The sequence below is a fragment of the Danio aesculapii genome, chromosome 17, assembly GCF_903798145.1.
Source record: "Danio aesculapii chromosome 17, fDanAes4.1, whole genome shotgun sequence".
Taxonomy (NCBI): domain Eukaryota; kingdom Metazoa; phylum Chordata; class Actinopteri; order Cypriniformes; family Danionidae; genus Danio; species Danio aesculapii.
Window position 1 is genome coordinate 47162649 of NC_079451.1, and position 13363 is coordinate 47176011.

At 37.2% G+C, this 13363-nt stretch overlaps 1 protein-coding gene across 1 annotated transcript in view; it reads left to right on the forward strand.

The window, feature by feature from the left end:
• The window catches only part of LOC130244241 (bifunctional epoxide hydrolase 2-like), a 59379-nt gene that overhangs the window by 10676 nt on the left and 35340 nt on the right, over positions 1 to 13363 (forward strand). The window contains exons 3-4 of the mRNA XM_056476572.1: positions 2135 to 2220; positions 4075 to 4186. Coding sequence (XP_056332547.1) covers positions 2135 to 2220; positions 4075 to 4186 — 198 coding nt within the window. The remainder of the gene's footprint in view (positions 1 to 2134; positions 2221 to 4074; positions 4187 to 13363) is intronic.

Here is a 13363-nt window from a genome sequence, read left to right on the forward strand (position 1 = left end):
ATTAACTGAAAAAAACTTAAATAAATTATTAACTGGAAATAAATATAAAATCTAGAAATAAAAATGGAAGTACACAGATATACTTAAATAGTAATATTAAAAATGAAAAAATATATGTCATGAATCTTACAAATTAAAGCTATATGAATATTATTCCAAACTACAGTAGTAAGTAAATAAATTATAGTTCATCAGGTTTCAACTAAATTTGATTATTTTTCAACTATTTTTAAAATATAGCTTTACAAAGTTCATTCATTCATTTTCCTTCGGCTTAGTCCTTTATTTATCAGCAACTTGTAGTCTGACGTGATTTTTTTTAGCCAGATGTAAATACATCAGTCTAAACATTGTGCAGTGTTCTTGAGAATGAAGACTTCAGCGTGTGTCAGACTGGTCTGGGATCAGTGTGACGCTGAGCTGATTCTCTTCAGGCAGTGTTTGGCTGTCATTGTGCTGTGATGGAGGTCATTATCCTCTAATTAGCTCCTACAGTGGCTGGGCTAATCATGTAAATAAGGCAGAGAGAAACACAAATCATTCTGTGAGAGGAAGTGATGTGCTTTAACTCTGTATGGGGGAGAAGAAAATGGGTCAGCGCTTCTTTTAGACTGTTCTGCTGACTTTGCTTTAGTTTTAGTTTATAAATTAGACATGTTTTTTTTCCATTTAATCTTGATGTATTCGACCTACGTGCAATTATTTATTTAATTACAATTTTGAATTTTTATTGATCTATTTGTTTGAAAAGTTATTGTAGTACCACTTCTTTAGTTTATTAACTAAAAAGTAAATTAAAAAGTATAAATACCCCATAATGACAATATGAAAAAAGAAAAAGATTTTTTGAAGTTGCTGCAGATTTATTAAAGATAAAAAACCTGAAAAATCACATGTAGTATTCACAGCCTTTGCAGTGAAGCTCTAAATTGAGCTCAGGTACATTCTGTTTCCACTGATCATTCTTGAGATGTTTCAGCAGCTTAATTGGAGTTCACCTGTGGTAAATTCAGTTGATTGGACATGATTTGAAAAGGCAAACACCTGTCTATAAGGCCCCAGGGTTGACAGTGCATTTCAAAGCACAAACCAAGCGTGAAGACAAAGGAATTGTCTGTAGATGTCAGAGACAGGATTGTCTCGAGGCACAAGGCTGGGGAAGGTTAAAGAAATATTTCTGCTGCTCTGAAAGTTCCAATGAGCACAGTGGCCTCCATCATCCGTAAGTGAAAGATGTTTGAAACCACCAGCACTGTTCCTAGAGCTGGCCAAGAGTTACGTTTGGAGAAAACCAGGTACCACTCATCACCAGGCTAATACCATCCCTACAGTGAAGCATGAGGGTGGCAGCATCATGCTATGGGGATGTTTTTCAGCAGCAGAAACTGGAAGACTAGTCAGGATAGAAGGAAAGATGAATGCAGTGATGTACAGAGACATCCTGATTGAAAACCTGCTTCAGAGTGCTCTTGACCTCAGACTGGGGCGACAATTTATCTTCCAGCAGAACAACGACCCAAAACACACCACCAAAATATCAATGGAGTGGCTTCACAACAACTCGTGAATGGACTTGAGTGGCCCAGCCAGAACCCAGACCTAAATCCTATTGAACATCTCTGTAGAGATCTGAAAATAGATAGAGCTTGAGAGATACTGCAAAGAGGAATGGGCAAAAATTCCCAAAGACGCGTGTGCCAAGCTTGTGGCATCATATTCAAAATGACTTGAGGCTGCAATTGCTACTAAAGGTGCATAAACAAAGTATTGAACAAAGGCTGTGAATACTTCTGTACATGTGATGTTTCAGGTTTTTTATTTTTAATAAATTTGCAACAATTTAAAAAATTATTTTGTATTGTGTGTAGAATTTTGAGGAAATAAATAAATGTAATCCATTTTGGAATAAGCCTGTAAAATGTAAAATGTGGAAAAAATAAAGCGCTATGAATACTTTCCGGTTGCACTATATATATATATATATATATATATATATATATATATATATATATATATATATATATATATATATATATATATATATATATATATATATCTCCTCATATTTTGTCATGTTCTTGTGTTATTCAGCTGGTTGTGGTCATTTCTGAGTTTGTGTGTTTGTGCTCTGCAGGCCATCGCTCAGGTCACTGTGGTGGGCCACGATTGGGGTGGCGCTCTGGTCTGGAACTTGGCACAGTTTCACCCTGAGAGAGTCCGGTATATATTACACTTTTACAGCTGTTTAACGTATTTATATTGACTGTGTCCAATTGTTATTGTGTTTAGTGTAAAAACTGGACAAAATACATCCACCATGCTTCTATTTTGCTTCTACCATGCTTCTATTATACATGCATAAATTGCTAGTTTGTTTAATTGTTCTTTTTGTGTCATGATATTTTTGTTTTCGGAGAGCAAAATGATTTAAAATAATCATATTGAAAATCATAATTGAACATATTAAAAACTAAAAGTTTATATATTATTTGAAAACTTTTTTCTTTTGATTTTGTACTGAAATATAATTGTGCTGAAATTTTTACTGAAATATGATTTTTGTCCTGACATTTCCTTATGATATTCTGCCAAATTCTTCAAATATTAAATTCTTCTGTTGGAGATCATTCTCCGTATCAAACTTGCCAAGTCTAAACTTACAAGGAAAGGATGCAAGTCCAAACTTTGTGTAGTTGATATTAATAAAAAGCCCAAATCAGGTAGCAAATGTCGGCATCCACGGCTCCATTTTTAGAGTTGTCTACTTTCCTCCATTCACACTGACAGGGAGCAGCAGTGTTTTAAAACAGAAACGGCCTCTTCAGCATTTCCAAAACTCTACATTTTCGGGACTCGAAACCTTTGTGATAGTAGGGAATGAAGGTGTAACTGTTGCAAAAGTTACGAGTTTAAAAACAAAAAAAACACCACCACATGACAACCTCATAACATTGTACAGTTCTGAGTGTGCTTCACACGGGTGAGTGGGCTTTACAAACCACCTGTTAAAAACACACTCTTTCATCTCTCCGACACTTTAACCAACCAACCCAGGCTCATTCTGAGAAGGTAGTCCCGGGGACGTTTCTGGAGACCGCGAAATACGTCCCGGAAGGTACGTATTTTTGCAGTTTTTGCGTTCTCGCGTAAACCTGCTAGAGGCTGCTGTCGAACGACCTTCCACCTGTCCGCCTGGATGACAGAATGATTGACCTTGCGACCGGCCAATCGGCTGACCCACCCTCCTCCGTCCCTAAACCCAACCAACGATGATTCACAAAAGCCGTCCAGAAAAAGAAAAGCCCTCGTCTGATTTTTACCAAGTTTTCGGATTTTGACCACATTCTCACCCTGTGATAAACTTGTTCGCTTAATTTTTTGGATTTTGTTTTTGTTTTCTTACCTGATTTCTGGAACCGCTCTTCCCCGGACTCGAACCCGGTCGTCGTCGTCGTCGTGGTCAGCCCCTCTCTGCGCCTCGAGTCCGCCAGAGTACACGAAGAGCTAACCGGACAAACTGGTTGCAGTGGGAAAGCCCTCCACACTGAGGCGAGGCCTGCAAGCGCCAAAAGGAACGGCGTCACACCGCCCCGCAGCGTTCGCTTAAAAAAATGAAATGCAGCCGTACGTACCCCCGGCTACGTATTTCACGGTCTCCAGAAACGTCCACGGGACTACGTTCTCAGAATGAGCCTGGGTTGTAACCAACACTCACACCAGTTTTGCACATTTGCACTAGTCACTTTCTTACAATCACTCTAAATTTAAAAAAATCATTGTGTATCTGTTAAGTATACATCACACAGGTGAGCGGGCTTGACAAACCACCTGTATAAACACTCTTTTCTCTCTAAAAACACCTCTCCCTACTCTAGCACTAAATTCTCTAAACACTAACAGTTCCTATGTGTAAGGATCACTTCTTGTGTGTATTGCCTCTTCTTGTTAAATCGCTGAATGCCTCCTCAAGTCACTTTGGACAAAAGTAAAATGTCCATACAGATACAGAAGTTGTTATGCTCAGTGAGCAGAAATGTTTACTTCTAATGCTTGTGTTATTTTATTAATACGCAGAGCTGTGGCGTCTCTCAACACTCCTCTTTTCCCTGTGGATCCAAACACAAATCCGATGGAGAAAATAATGGCCATACCAATCTTTGACTACCAGATATATTTCCAGAAGCCTGTGAGTAAAATCATCTCTGAATTATATGTTCGTTGTATACATGTTATAAGTATTGTTAATATTATAACATTTATATGATATTATTTTATTTATCATTATACTGTAATTTAGTATATGAAGAGTTCAGATGCAAAAGCCGCTAAATGCCACTTCCACCAAAAATTAGATAATGGCATTGAGTGAATGCTTAAGGCAAGTAGTAGATATTCAACAAATATTTTAGCTTTAAATCATCTAAATCCCAGCGTCAGCGCATTCAGAAATAACAGTTTGTTGGCAAAAGCCGCTAGATGCCCCTTTCCTTTGACAGCAGAAGCCACTCTGTCCCGAGTACCAATCGGAAGATGCGAATTGAATCATATGTTTTCAGTGTAGCAGCACGCTGGCATTTATGAGGAGACTGTTTTATTCCGCTTTCGAATTCGATTTTAAAAGACGGAGTTTGGTGAAGTGCATGAGCCTGTCTGACTGGCAAACGAAAACTTCCCGTACCTTAAAACTCTGTGCATTATAAGAAAAAGAAAACACAATGTACAGTCGGAAGTGTAGCATGCATTCATAACGTCTTTTTGCGCAGCGACGCTACTTTGAATGAGTCCGACATTAAGCGGCAACACTGTTTCACGAAAGACGAAGTTAAGATGCTGTCCTTTTATCCCACATGGATGATATGAGGATAAACGAGAAGAAAAATGGCTCGTTTCCACTGACTGGTACGGTACGGTTCGGGTCGGTACGGGTCACCTTTATCAGGCTTGCGTTTCCACTAACAAGGGTACCCTTTTGGTGGCCGTGGTGTATGACAGAAAGTTTTAGTCGACGTCATTCTCGCTCAAGAAATGTCTACAATAAAGCTGTACGGGTCACTTACATATCATATGAGAAGCACTTCTCACAAAACAGATGCTTCATACACATAAATACTTGTGTATAAATGTTTATTACTAACTTTTCTATGAACATGAGTTGATTATAACTGCAGATCAATGACAGTGCGAAACAGCCTACTGTAACGTCTGTAATTATATTAAATAACTAAATAAATGAACATATATGAACACATACAGCCCCTTAGTCTCCGATATGTTACCAACTACAGAAGAACTACATATAGCAGACATTTCGTCAGTATTTAGGTTCAAAAACAACACAAAATATAGCCTACAGTCAGTGTAAACCTCTCATCTGTGTCTGTAATCTTCAGCAGCACATGTAGCCTTTGTTAGACAGTAATTCCGTCATTCCCAGTTCATATTAGTCCAAAAGGTGAAGATATTAAGTTAGTTATACATGGCATTTTGTTCATGTCTGCTGAAAAATAATGTGCTCCTTTTTATCCGGCTTCTCCTTTGTTTCTTCACGCTTCACTCTCGTGTTTGTCAGTGTCTGACAGGATCGGGTTTCAAAAGCATGTCAATAATCAAGCGCACGTTATTATCATCAGCTCAAGAAGTTTGTTATTTCAGATATAATGCTAGACGCACTGCGAGCGCTAGCAAGAAAGCGAAACCGCTCGCGCCTCAGACTGCCTCGTAAAAAAACTACAGGGCACATGGTAAATCTGCTCTTCTTTTTGGCTTTGTGGCTGTTCATCAAGACAACGACAAGGTTTGTTTGAGCCCAGATCCACCATGGCTCGTTATTATATGTGTATATATAAATCCGCTATAATCTCTCCCTGTGTTTTTCAAACATGGCGGGTTTTTTGTGTTCATTCTGGCTTGTTGCGTAAGCGAATGACGTATCTCTGTAAACCAATAGCGTTCAGCTGCGCGTGTGGCGCCGCCTTTTGGTACTCTTTCTCGTGTTTGGTACCCTTTCGAAAAGTTGCTGAAAAAATGGTACAGTACAGTTGGGTTCGGTACGCTTTTTGAAAGTGGAAACGGCCATAAAAGCGTACCAAACCGAACTGTACCGTACCGTACCACTCACTGGAAACTGGCCTAAAGAGACCAAGACCTTGAGTGGGGAAGATGAATGAATGACAGCTTTTAAAAGTGTCTGAGAGACATCCACTTTTTTGCCCAGTAGGTCTACCTTGTGCTTTATGTAAGCTATTTTTTAAAAAGATAAATATTACGTATAAAACTACACATTATTTGTATTACTTCATATTACCTACAGTATATGTCTGATAAGCTTTTTATATTAATAGACAATGCACAGAAATTGATGTTTCACAATGTATTTACATAACATTATTTGAATCTAAGAAGCTTAGCTCACAATATTTGCAATGTTTACATTTTAAATCTAAATCCCAAATATCAGAAATGACAACAGATTGTTAGGATTTAATTAATGTCAATTTTAATGTTATTGATTAATGCACTTGCAGTACTTGACAGATTTCATAAATTTTCTTCTGCTTAGTCCCTGGTTTATCAGGGGTTACCATAGCAGAATGAGCCGCCACTTACTTGACAGATTTATATATTTATTTATAGTTTTAGGTGTTTTATATTTGGTAAAATAATTTGTAATTGCATCTTTAGTGATTTTCAGCTAATTACACTGTATTGTCCCAATAGGTGGATTTAGAGGTTTTTGCATAAAAAGCAGAAGTGGATTTAGCTGATTTTGACATAAAAGACAATTTACCTTTTTAAAAACCAAAGAATTGTCTAAAGTGACATTTTTGAAAAAAGTTATTTTATTTCCTAACTAATAACCCTATTATTATCTATAAAATTAAACATCTGAACCTATTTATAGGAGCCTGATAGAAAATACTCATTTACAAAAAAGAGGTCTGATGGAATTAGAGGGTTTTGCATCTGAACTCTTCGTATTATTTTAAATAAATATATACTAATATATAATTATGATTTATATTATTTAATGTTTATATTTAATTAACATTTAATTTGTAAAATAAGTACTTCATTACACATTTCATGAGATTAAAAAACCACCTGTAGACCATCTTTTACCTAGCGTCAAGACGTGTATGTACTGGGGCGCTGTTTTTTAACACTTCAGTATTTACAAATAGATTGCATTCAAAAGAACACGAGTAATCTTGACAATCTATACATCAGTCATAAGTAGGGTTGGGTTGATAGACGACATAATCCATCGCTGATGGCCGAAAGACATCACAATGCTGTGCCGGCATCATGATCCCCCACCCCACCCCCTGTGCAGCAGCAACCCACTCACAAAAAATACACACTCAGGCCCCGTTTACACTAATACGCCGTAGTTTTAAAATGGCATTTTAGAACTAAAGTGATCCACATTCATACTAGTGTTTCATCTTGCATTTCTGAAAAGATCTTCGTCTACACTATGCTGCTCAAAATGCACATCACGTGTCTACACACTCACACACACACAGGCATGCGCTGCAGCATACACACACATCTCAGCACCAGGCAGTCAGTGAGAGCTTTGAGCGCAAAACCCCAGAGAGCAGTGCACATCGGACCGTTTATCAAAGATGTCCTGCTGGATCGCGTCTCACTGTAGTTGTTAAACGTGATATTTAATTCATCTTGTCTCTATCTAACGACTCTTCAGTCTTTTAAATCTTTCAGGTAACTGCTTCAATCTTTCGCTTTCACACTTGTACTTGGTAATTTTAGCGAAAACCTCAGATACTGTTGGTTGGTTGGTTGCTGTTGGTTGTGCACCTTTTTTACCAACCAAGTTTGTCATCGCCATTATAACGACACAGATCACTCTGCCTATTCATGCCAGAGTACTGCGGAAAAAGTGATTGACAGGTGGTAATCTGTGTGTAACTTATCTTTATTTATTTATGATTTGGTTATGGATGAAACGGACCATATGGGTCAGGTAGTTGAAACGGTGGGCTACAAATAATGAATTAGTTCAGAATTAATTAATGATTTATAAATAATTAATTCACCGGCGCCTATGACGAGGATGCCATCGTCCATCGCGGTGTTTCACATTAGACATCATACGATGCCAAATTGATCGACATCGCCCAACCTTAGTCTATAGCTACAATCCTCAAGTAGCCATTGTAGCTAGTTGTTTTTCAATGGTAAACTTATAAAGAATGTATTTGCTATATTTGTGTAAGTTGTACAGAACACGCTTAGATATGGAGTACATACTATAGGGGTGTAACCCTGCTGTCCTGGCCAAATTCCCTCAATAGACCCTTACCCATTATGGCCTCCCAATCATATTTTATATCTATGTTATGAATATGTAATACACACAATTTTTTTTATATTTACGCATGAGATATATATATAGCGCATGCGTAAATATAAAAAAACAACTTTTTTGCATAGATATTTTATTTAATATATGATTTGTATCATACCCATATATACAGTAGGTGAGAGTTCAAAGTGGCTATTACCGCCGTGGCTTATACCGCCGCCGTTTGAAATAAATGCTGCTCTGTTTTTAGTGTAAGACCGCAGTTTGTGAAAAAGCCGCCAGGGGGCGCAAAGGGACGGGATGCGAACGGAAAGAAATAGCCTTTACAGCAGCTCTCTCTCTCTCTCTCTCTCTCTCTCTCTCTCTCTCTCTCTATATATATATATATATATATATATATATATATATATATATATATATATATATATAATTATGTATTTATTTAATTATATATAATTATAAATATATTCTTAATAAACTTCCCAGCCACAAATATTAAAAAAACACAACTTGTATTAAAACTGGGCGAGGATTAGAAAGAATACGATGCTTGTTATATAATTTAAAATGTTATTCCTCTTGTCCAATTTCTTTATGCACATTTTTTCACTCGCTACTCTGCCAGGAACTTCGCCGCTAGAGAGCACCTTCAAAAATCTCAATCTCATGGCTCATTCTTCACGAATATAGAATTAAAATAATGCCGCGTTTGGTTCATTGTGCATCCCGCGGGTGCAACCAACAAGAATTGTGCATTTTAGTTTAACTTTTTGAGCGTTAAAAGCAGTTCGGTGTTAGTTTTTATTTAAATATATCAAGCCGAAACTAAACAGCGCATTCTCTCCGCCTCCTCGTTCATAACCTGCGGGACCGGGACGCACTGCTGAAGCAGGAAATAGAGAAACTCCGTCATTCATCATAATCTTTCTTAGCTGATGTTTCGGAGTCGAAAGAATATATTAAAGAAAAATGTTCTTTTAACAGTCCCTATATATTTTATGTTTTTCTTTCTTTTTTTCCTGTCATTTCTCTTCAGCAAATTATATTTTTTAAAGCTGCTTGATTCTTTTAAAACCGAAAGCAGAGCCCGTCAATTGGTGTTTTTCCATAAGATACGTTTATCCTACGATAATTTATCCTCTGATCCTTTTGCATAAAGGTTTTAATAAAAAAAAAACAGGTCACTTAATTACTTTCGATGTGCTAAAATATTTGTTAAACGAATGTTATTTAAAAAAAAAAAGCATATGCACATATTACAATTGTAAAATAGTCTAAAATGCATGGTCTAATCCGAAATAAAGGAAATTAGTTATATTTAATGCATAAAATAGGCTAGCCTTTTTATAAATTGAGTTTAATTGATTTGAAACTTTTAATTGCATTTTAACGTCCTGTATAAATAATAAAAATTGCATCAGATTGACGAAAAAACGAATATTAATACCTGCAAACAGGGCCACGGTTCCTTTTTTTTCACTGACTGGCATGACTGGCAAACGCGTCAGAAAAAAAAACTGCTGAATCTCTGCGAATATTTGGTTAACTTATAAAACAAATGTCTGGTTCAGTGATGTTAGTAATGCATAGAAAAATGCAAAGCAGAATTCTCCTGAGCTCATTAAACCACTGATGACAGCGACGGAATCACTGGCCCACCACGTTCTTACGAACATATTTTATTTATTAAAGGTATTATTTCATTGACCTGAACATAACCAGTTATAATATAATTACTAACCCATCCTCTAAAGCAGGCAACACTCTATTCAGCTATGTTTTGTGTTTTTACTTAGAAATATTTTCTTTTTGGCGAATGCTTGGAGCGTAATATAGATATTTTAAATAACAGGTAGTAGGGGTGGGCGGTACACCGGTGTCATAGTCATCACCGGTGTGACATTGCGCCACGACATGGATTTTCTAATACCGTCAGTACCGTAATAAATCAATTATGCGCCTTAAACGGCTGCATATACATCAATAATAGCTAATTCTAAATAATAAGGCATTCAATTTTCTTCAAACGTTCAGTTGTGGTCTGAATACATGTCCTTATACTACAGGGCTCGAAATTGCAACCATTTTGGTCGCATGAGCGCCCGAAATTTAATCTATGCGCCCTCATAATATATTTGGGAGCATTTGTGTGTCTGAATATAATGAACAGGGAGCTTTTGTTACTGCAGGAAATACAAACGGCTGAAGAGTGAAAAGTGCACAGGTTTGCAAACCTCCCCTAAAGTTATAATAATAATAATGGCGCAGATGACAGCGATCATAACATGAGGTAAATGTTGATCCACTAGCTGAGATCAATCGAGTGTTTTCGGAGAAGGTGCCCGAATCTTGATGCGTTGCATTCACCGCGTGTTCAGCGCAAATGTCCGCTAAATATAAAATCTAACACTGTACACATCATCGCCAAAGAAACTCACCTTTACTAAGTTTACACTGAAACTACGGCTCATAACAAAGAGCGGAATTGCGCTGGTGGTCATCATGAGAATCCTGCTCTGTCTGCTTATAAATTGGTGTGGCTGACTCGCCTGCTTTATTCCACCAACACAGAGAAATGAAGATCAGCTCATAACGAGACTGAGCATTTACAATGAACCAAACCAAAACTTTTAAAGCGTGATAGAAGTGAAACTTTCTTTTGTCCGTTCTTCCTTGAGATGTTTTTTATTTTGCTATTGAAAGTAATTCCATGATATTATGCCATCACCGTTCAAAAGATAAAAACATTCATTTTCATAAGGCCCCATATTTAATGCGGTTTCGTTTTTAAACGCATAGGTTTTGTTACGCCATCCGTCCTATAGGAGTTTTGGATTTTGTGTATTCATGTTTGTGAAAAACACTTAATAGTGGAGACCCCTTCCCCCTTCTCATAACCAAAAGCTTGTCTGTCAGGAGTTAATGGGCATCAGTGAGGCCGAAATCATGTCTATTTAAGTGTCTTTAATATGGTGTATAGATTATTATGCGTTATTGAAACATCAAGGGGGACGCAGCAAAGTCACTTATAAATTAAAATTGAATTATTTTAAGCAATTTTATTATTTTTTGCAACAGCCTTACATTTAAAATGGAAACTTAACGGCGATTATAATCAAAAAGAACTCAGCCTATAAGGCTAGATGTTTTCTTTCCCTTATTTATTAATTTATTTGTTCATGTGTTTGGCGCATGTAACTCGTGTGCCATCGGAAAACTAGTGTAATGACGGCAAGCCATCTTTCCCAGACTCGGGGCAAAGTCCTGCCTCTCCTTTCACTCCGTCCCGAAGCCCCAGCTGGCCCTCCTGGCATCCTCTGCGTAAAACATATGCTGGATAAGTTGACGGTTCATTCTGCTGTGGCAATTACAGACTAATAAAGGGACTAAGCCAAAAAGAAAATGAATGACGAATGAATGAATGAATAAATAAATAATAAGAATAAAATAAAAATAAGGTAATAATCTTTACACACAGATGCCGCGTAAGTGGCCTTTTTTAATTTAGAGATGGTACATTTGAATTGCCTCTGCCATTTCTTCCCCCACCTCAAACCTGAAAGTTGAAGAGAGAACTATATTCTTTGAATAAAACTATTGAGCTATAAAAGGAAAAAACGCAGAAGAAATTTGCCATTATATTAATTTTAGCACAGCTGCCAGTCATTTTCACATTAGTTTTTCAGTTAGGGATTAATATTAAAGTAGCCTAGTAAAAATGTCTATACTATAATATTATAATTTGTTATATCCATTATTATTATTATTATTATTAAAGCTATACAATTGACAAAACGCAGAGCCCTTAAAAAATTTGCTTTCATTTTGACATAGCTAAAGCACACGTTTAAAGTTATGTAAAAAAACATCCCATACTACAGCAGCAGTCAAGTTAGGACACTTAAAAATGCCTTTTGCGTTTGAAGATGATCGACCTGCGAAGTTATGTTTACAGTGTTATAAAAGAAAAAGGTAGGCTATTTAGTGCGTGTGGATTTACCGTAGACAGGCTTTCTGTTTGGCTAATGCCTAAAAATGTAAGTAAGTAACACATTAATTTTAGCAACTATTTTTAAATGGCATTTAAATTTTAAATTAATTTTTTAATTTAATTTAACATTTAAATATAATTTAATTTAAAACATTTATTTTTTCCTCGCTGATTTTGGTTGGGTAATAAAGCATGATGACTCAGATATGATCTAGTTTAGCTTGCATGTGTGGGCATATTTTGACGTCTTTACCTAAAACTTTAAACATTTATAATATTTAAAATAAAACGGAAAGAAATAAGGAGACTAACATAATTTAAAACACTTATTTGGTGCTTAAACCACCTTCAGAAAGTTTTGCCAGCTGTGGTAGAGCGCAACGGAGGCTCCACTGGAATGTAGCAGATGTGTTAAAACTTGGTATTATTTATTAATATGTTATTAATGTGTTTTTGTGTTCCTCGTCTTGTACGTCGCCGTGTTATTGTGCGTCAACGTCACGTTTATCTGTCCTTAAGCGCGCATATAGTCGAACATTTCTGCTCGACATCGGTAGAAACAAACTTCACAAGTTAAACTCCGCGGACACTGGTGAGCTGCAAGATTTCGGCTTGCTCCGGATGCGTACCCATCCTCCGACCCCCACCTCACCACCTCGCCCACAATGGAGGCGCTTCAAGCGGCGCGAGAGGAAGCAGAAGAGGGGTAAGCGCGGGGGTATCCGAACAAGGCTAGCGGCTAACCCCCACAAACCCGCAATCCCCTCCATCATTCTAGCGAACGTACGCTCGCTAGACAACAAACTGGACTACATCCGTCTACTTCGTTCATCACATAGGACTGTAAAGGACTGTTGTGCTTTTGTGTTTACGGAAACTGCACATTAGTGAGCAGCAGACAGCCCACCCCGATGCTTTTCTCATCCTGGCAGGGGACTTTAACCATGCAGACCTAAAGAGTGTGTTTCCAAAAATACAACAACACATAGACTTTCCAACACGGGGCAATAACACACTGGACTTTTACACCACACAGAGAGGAG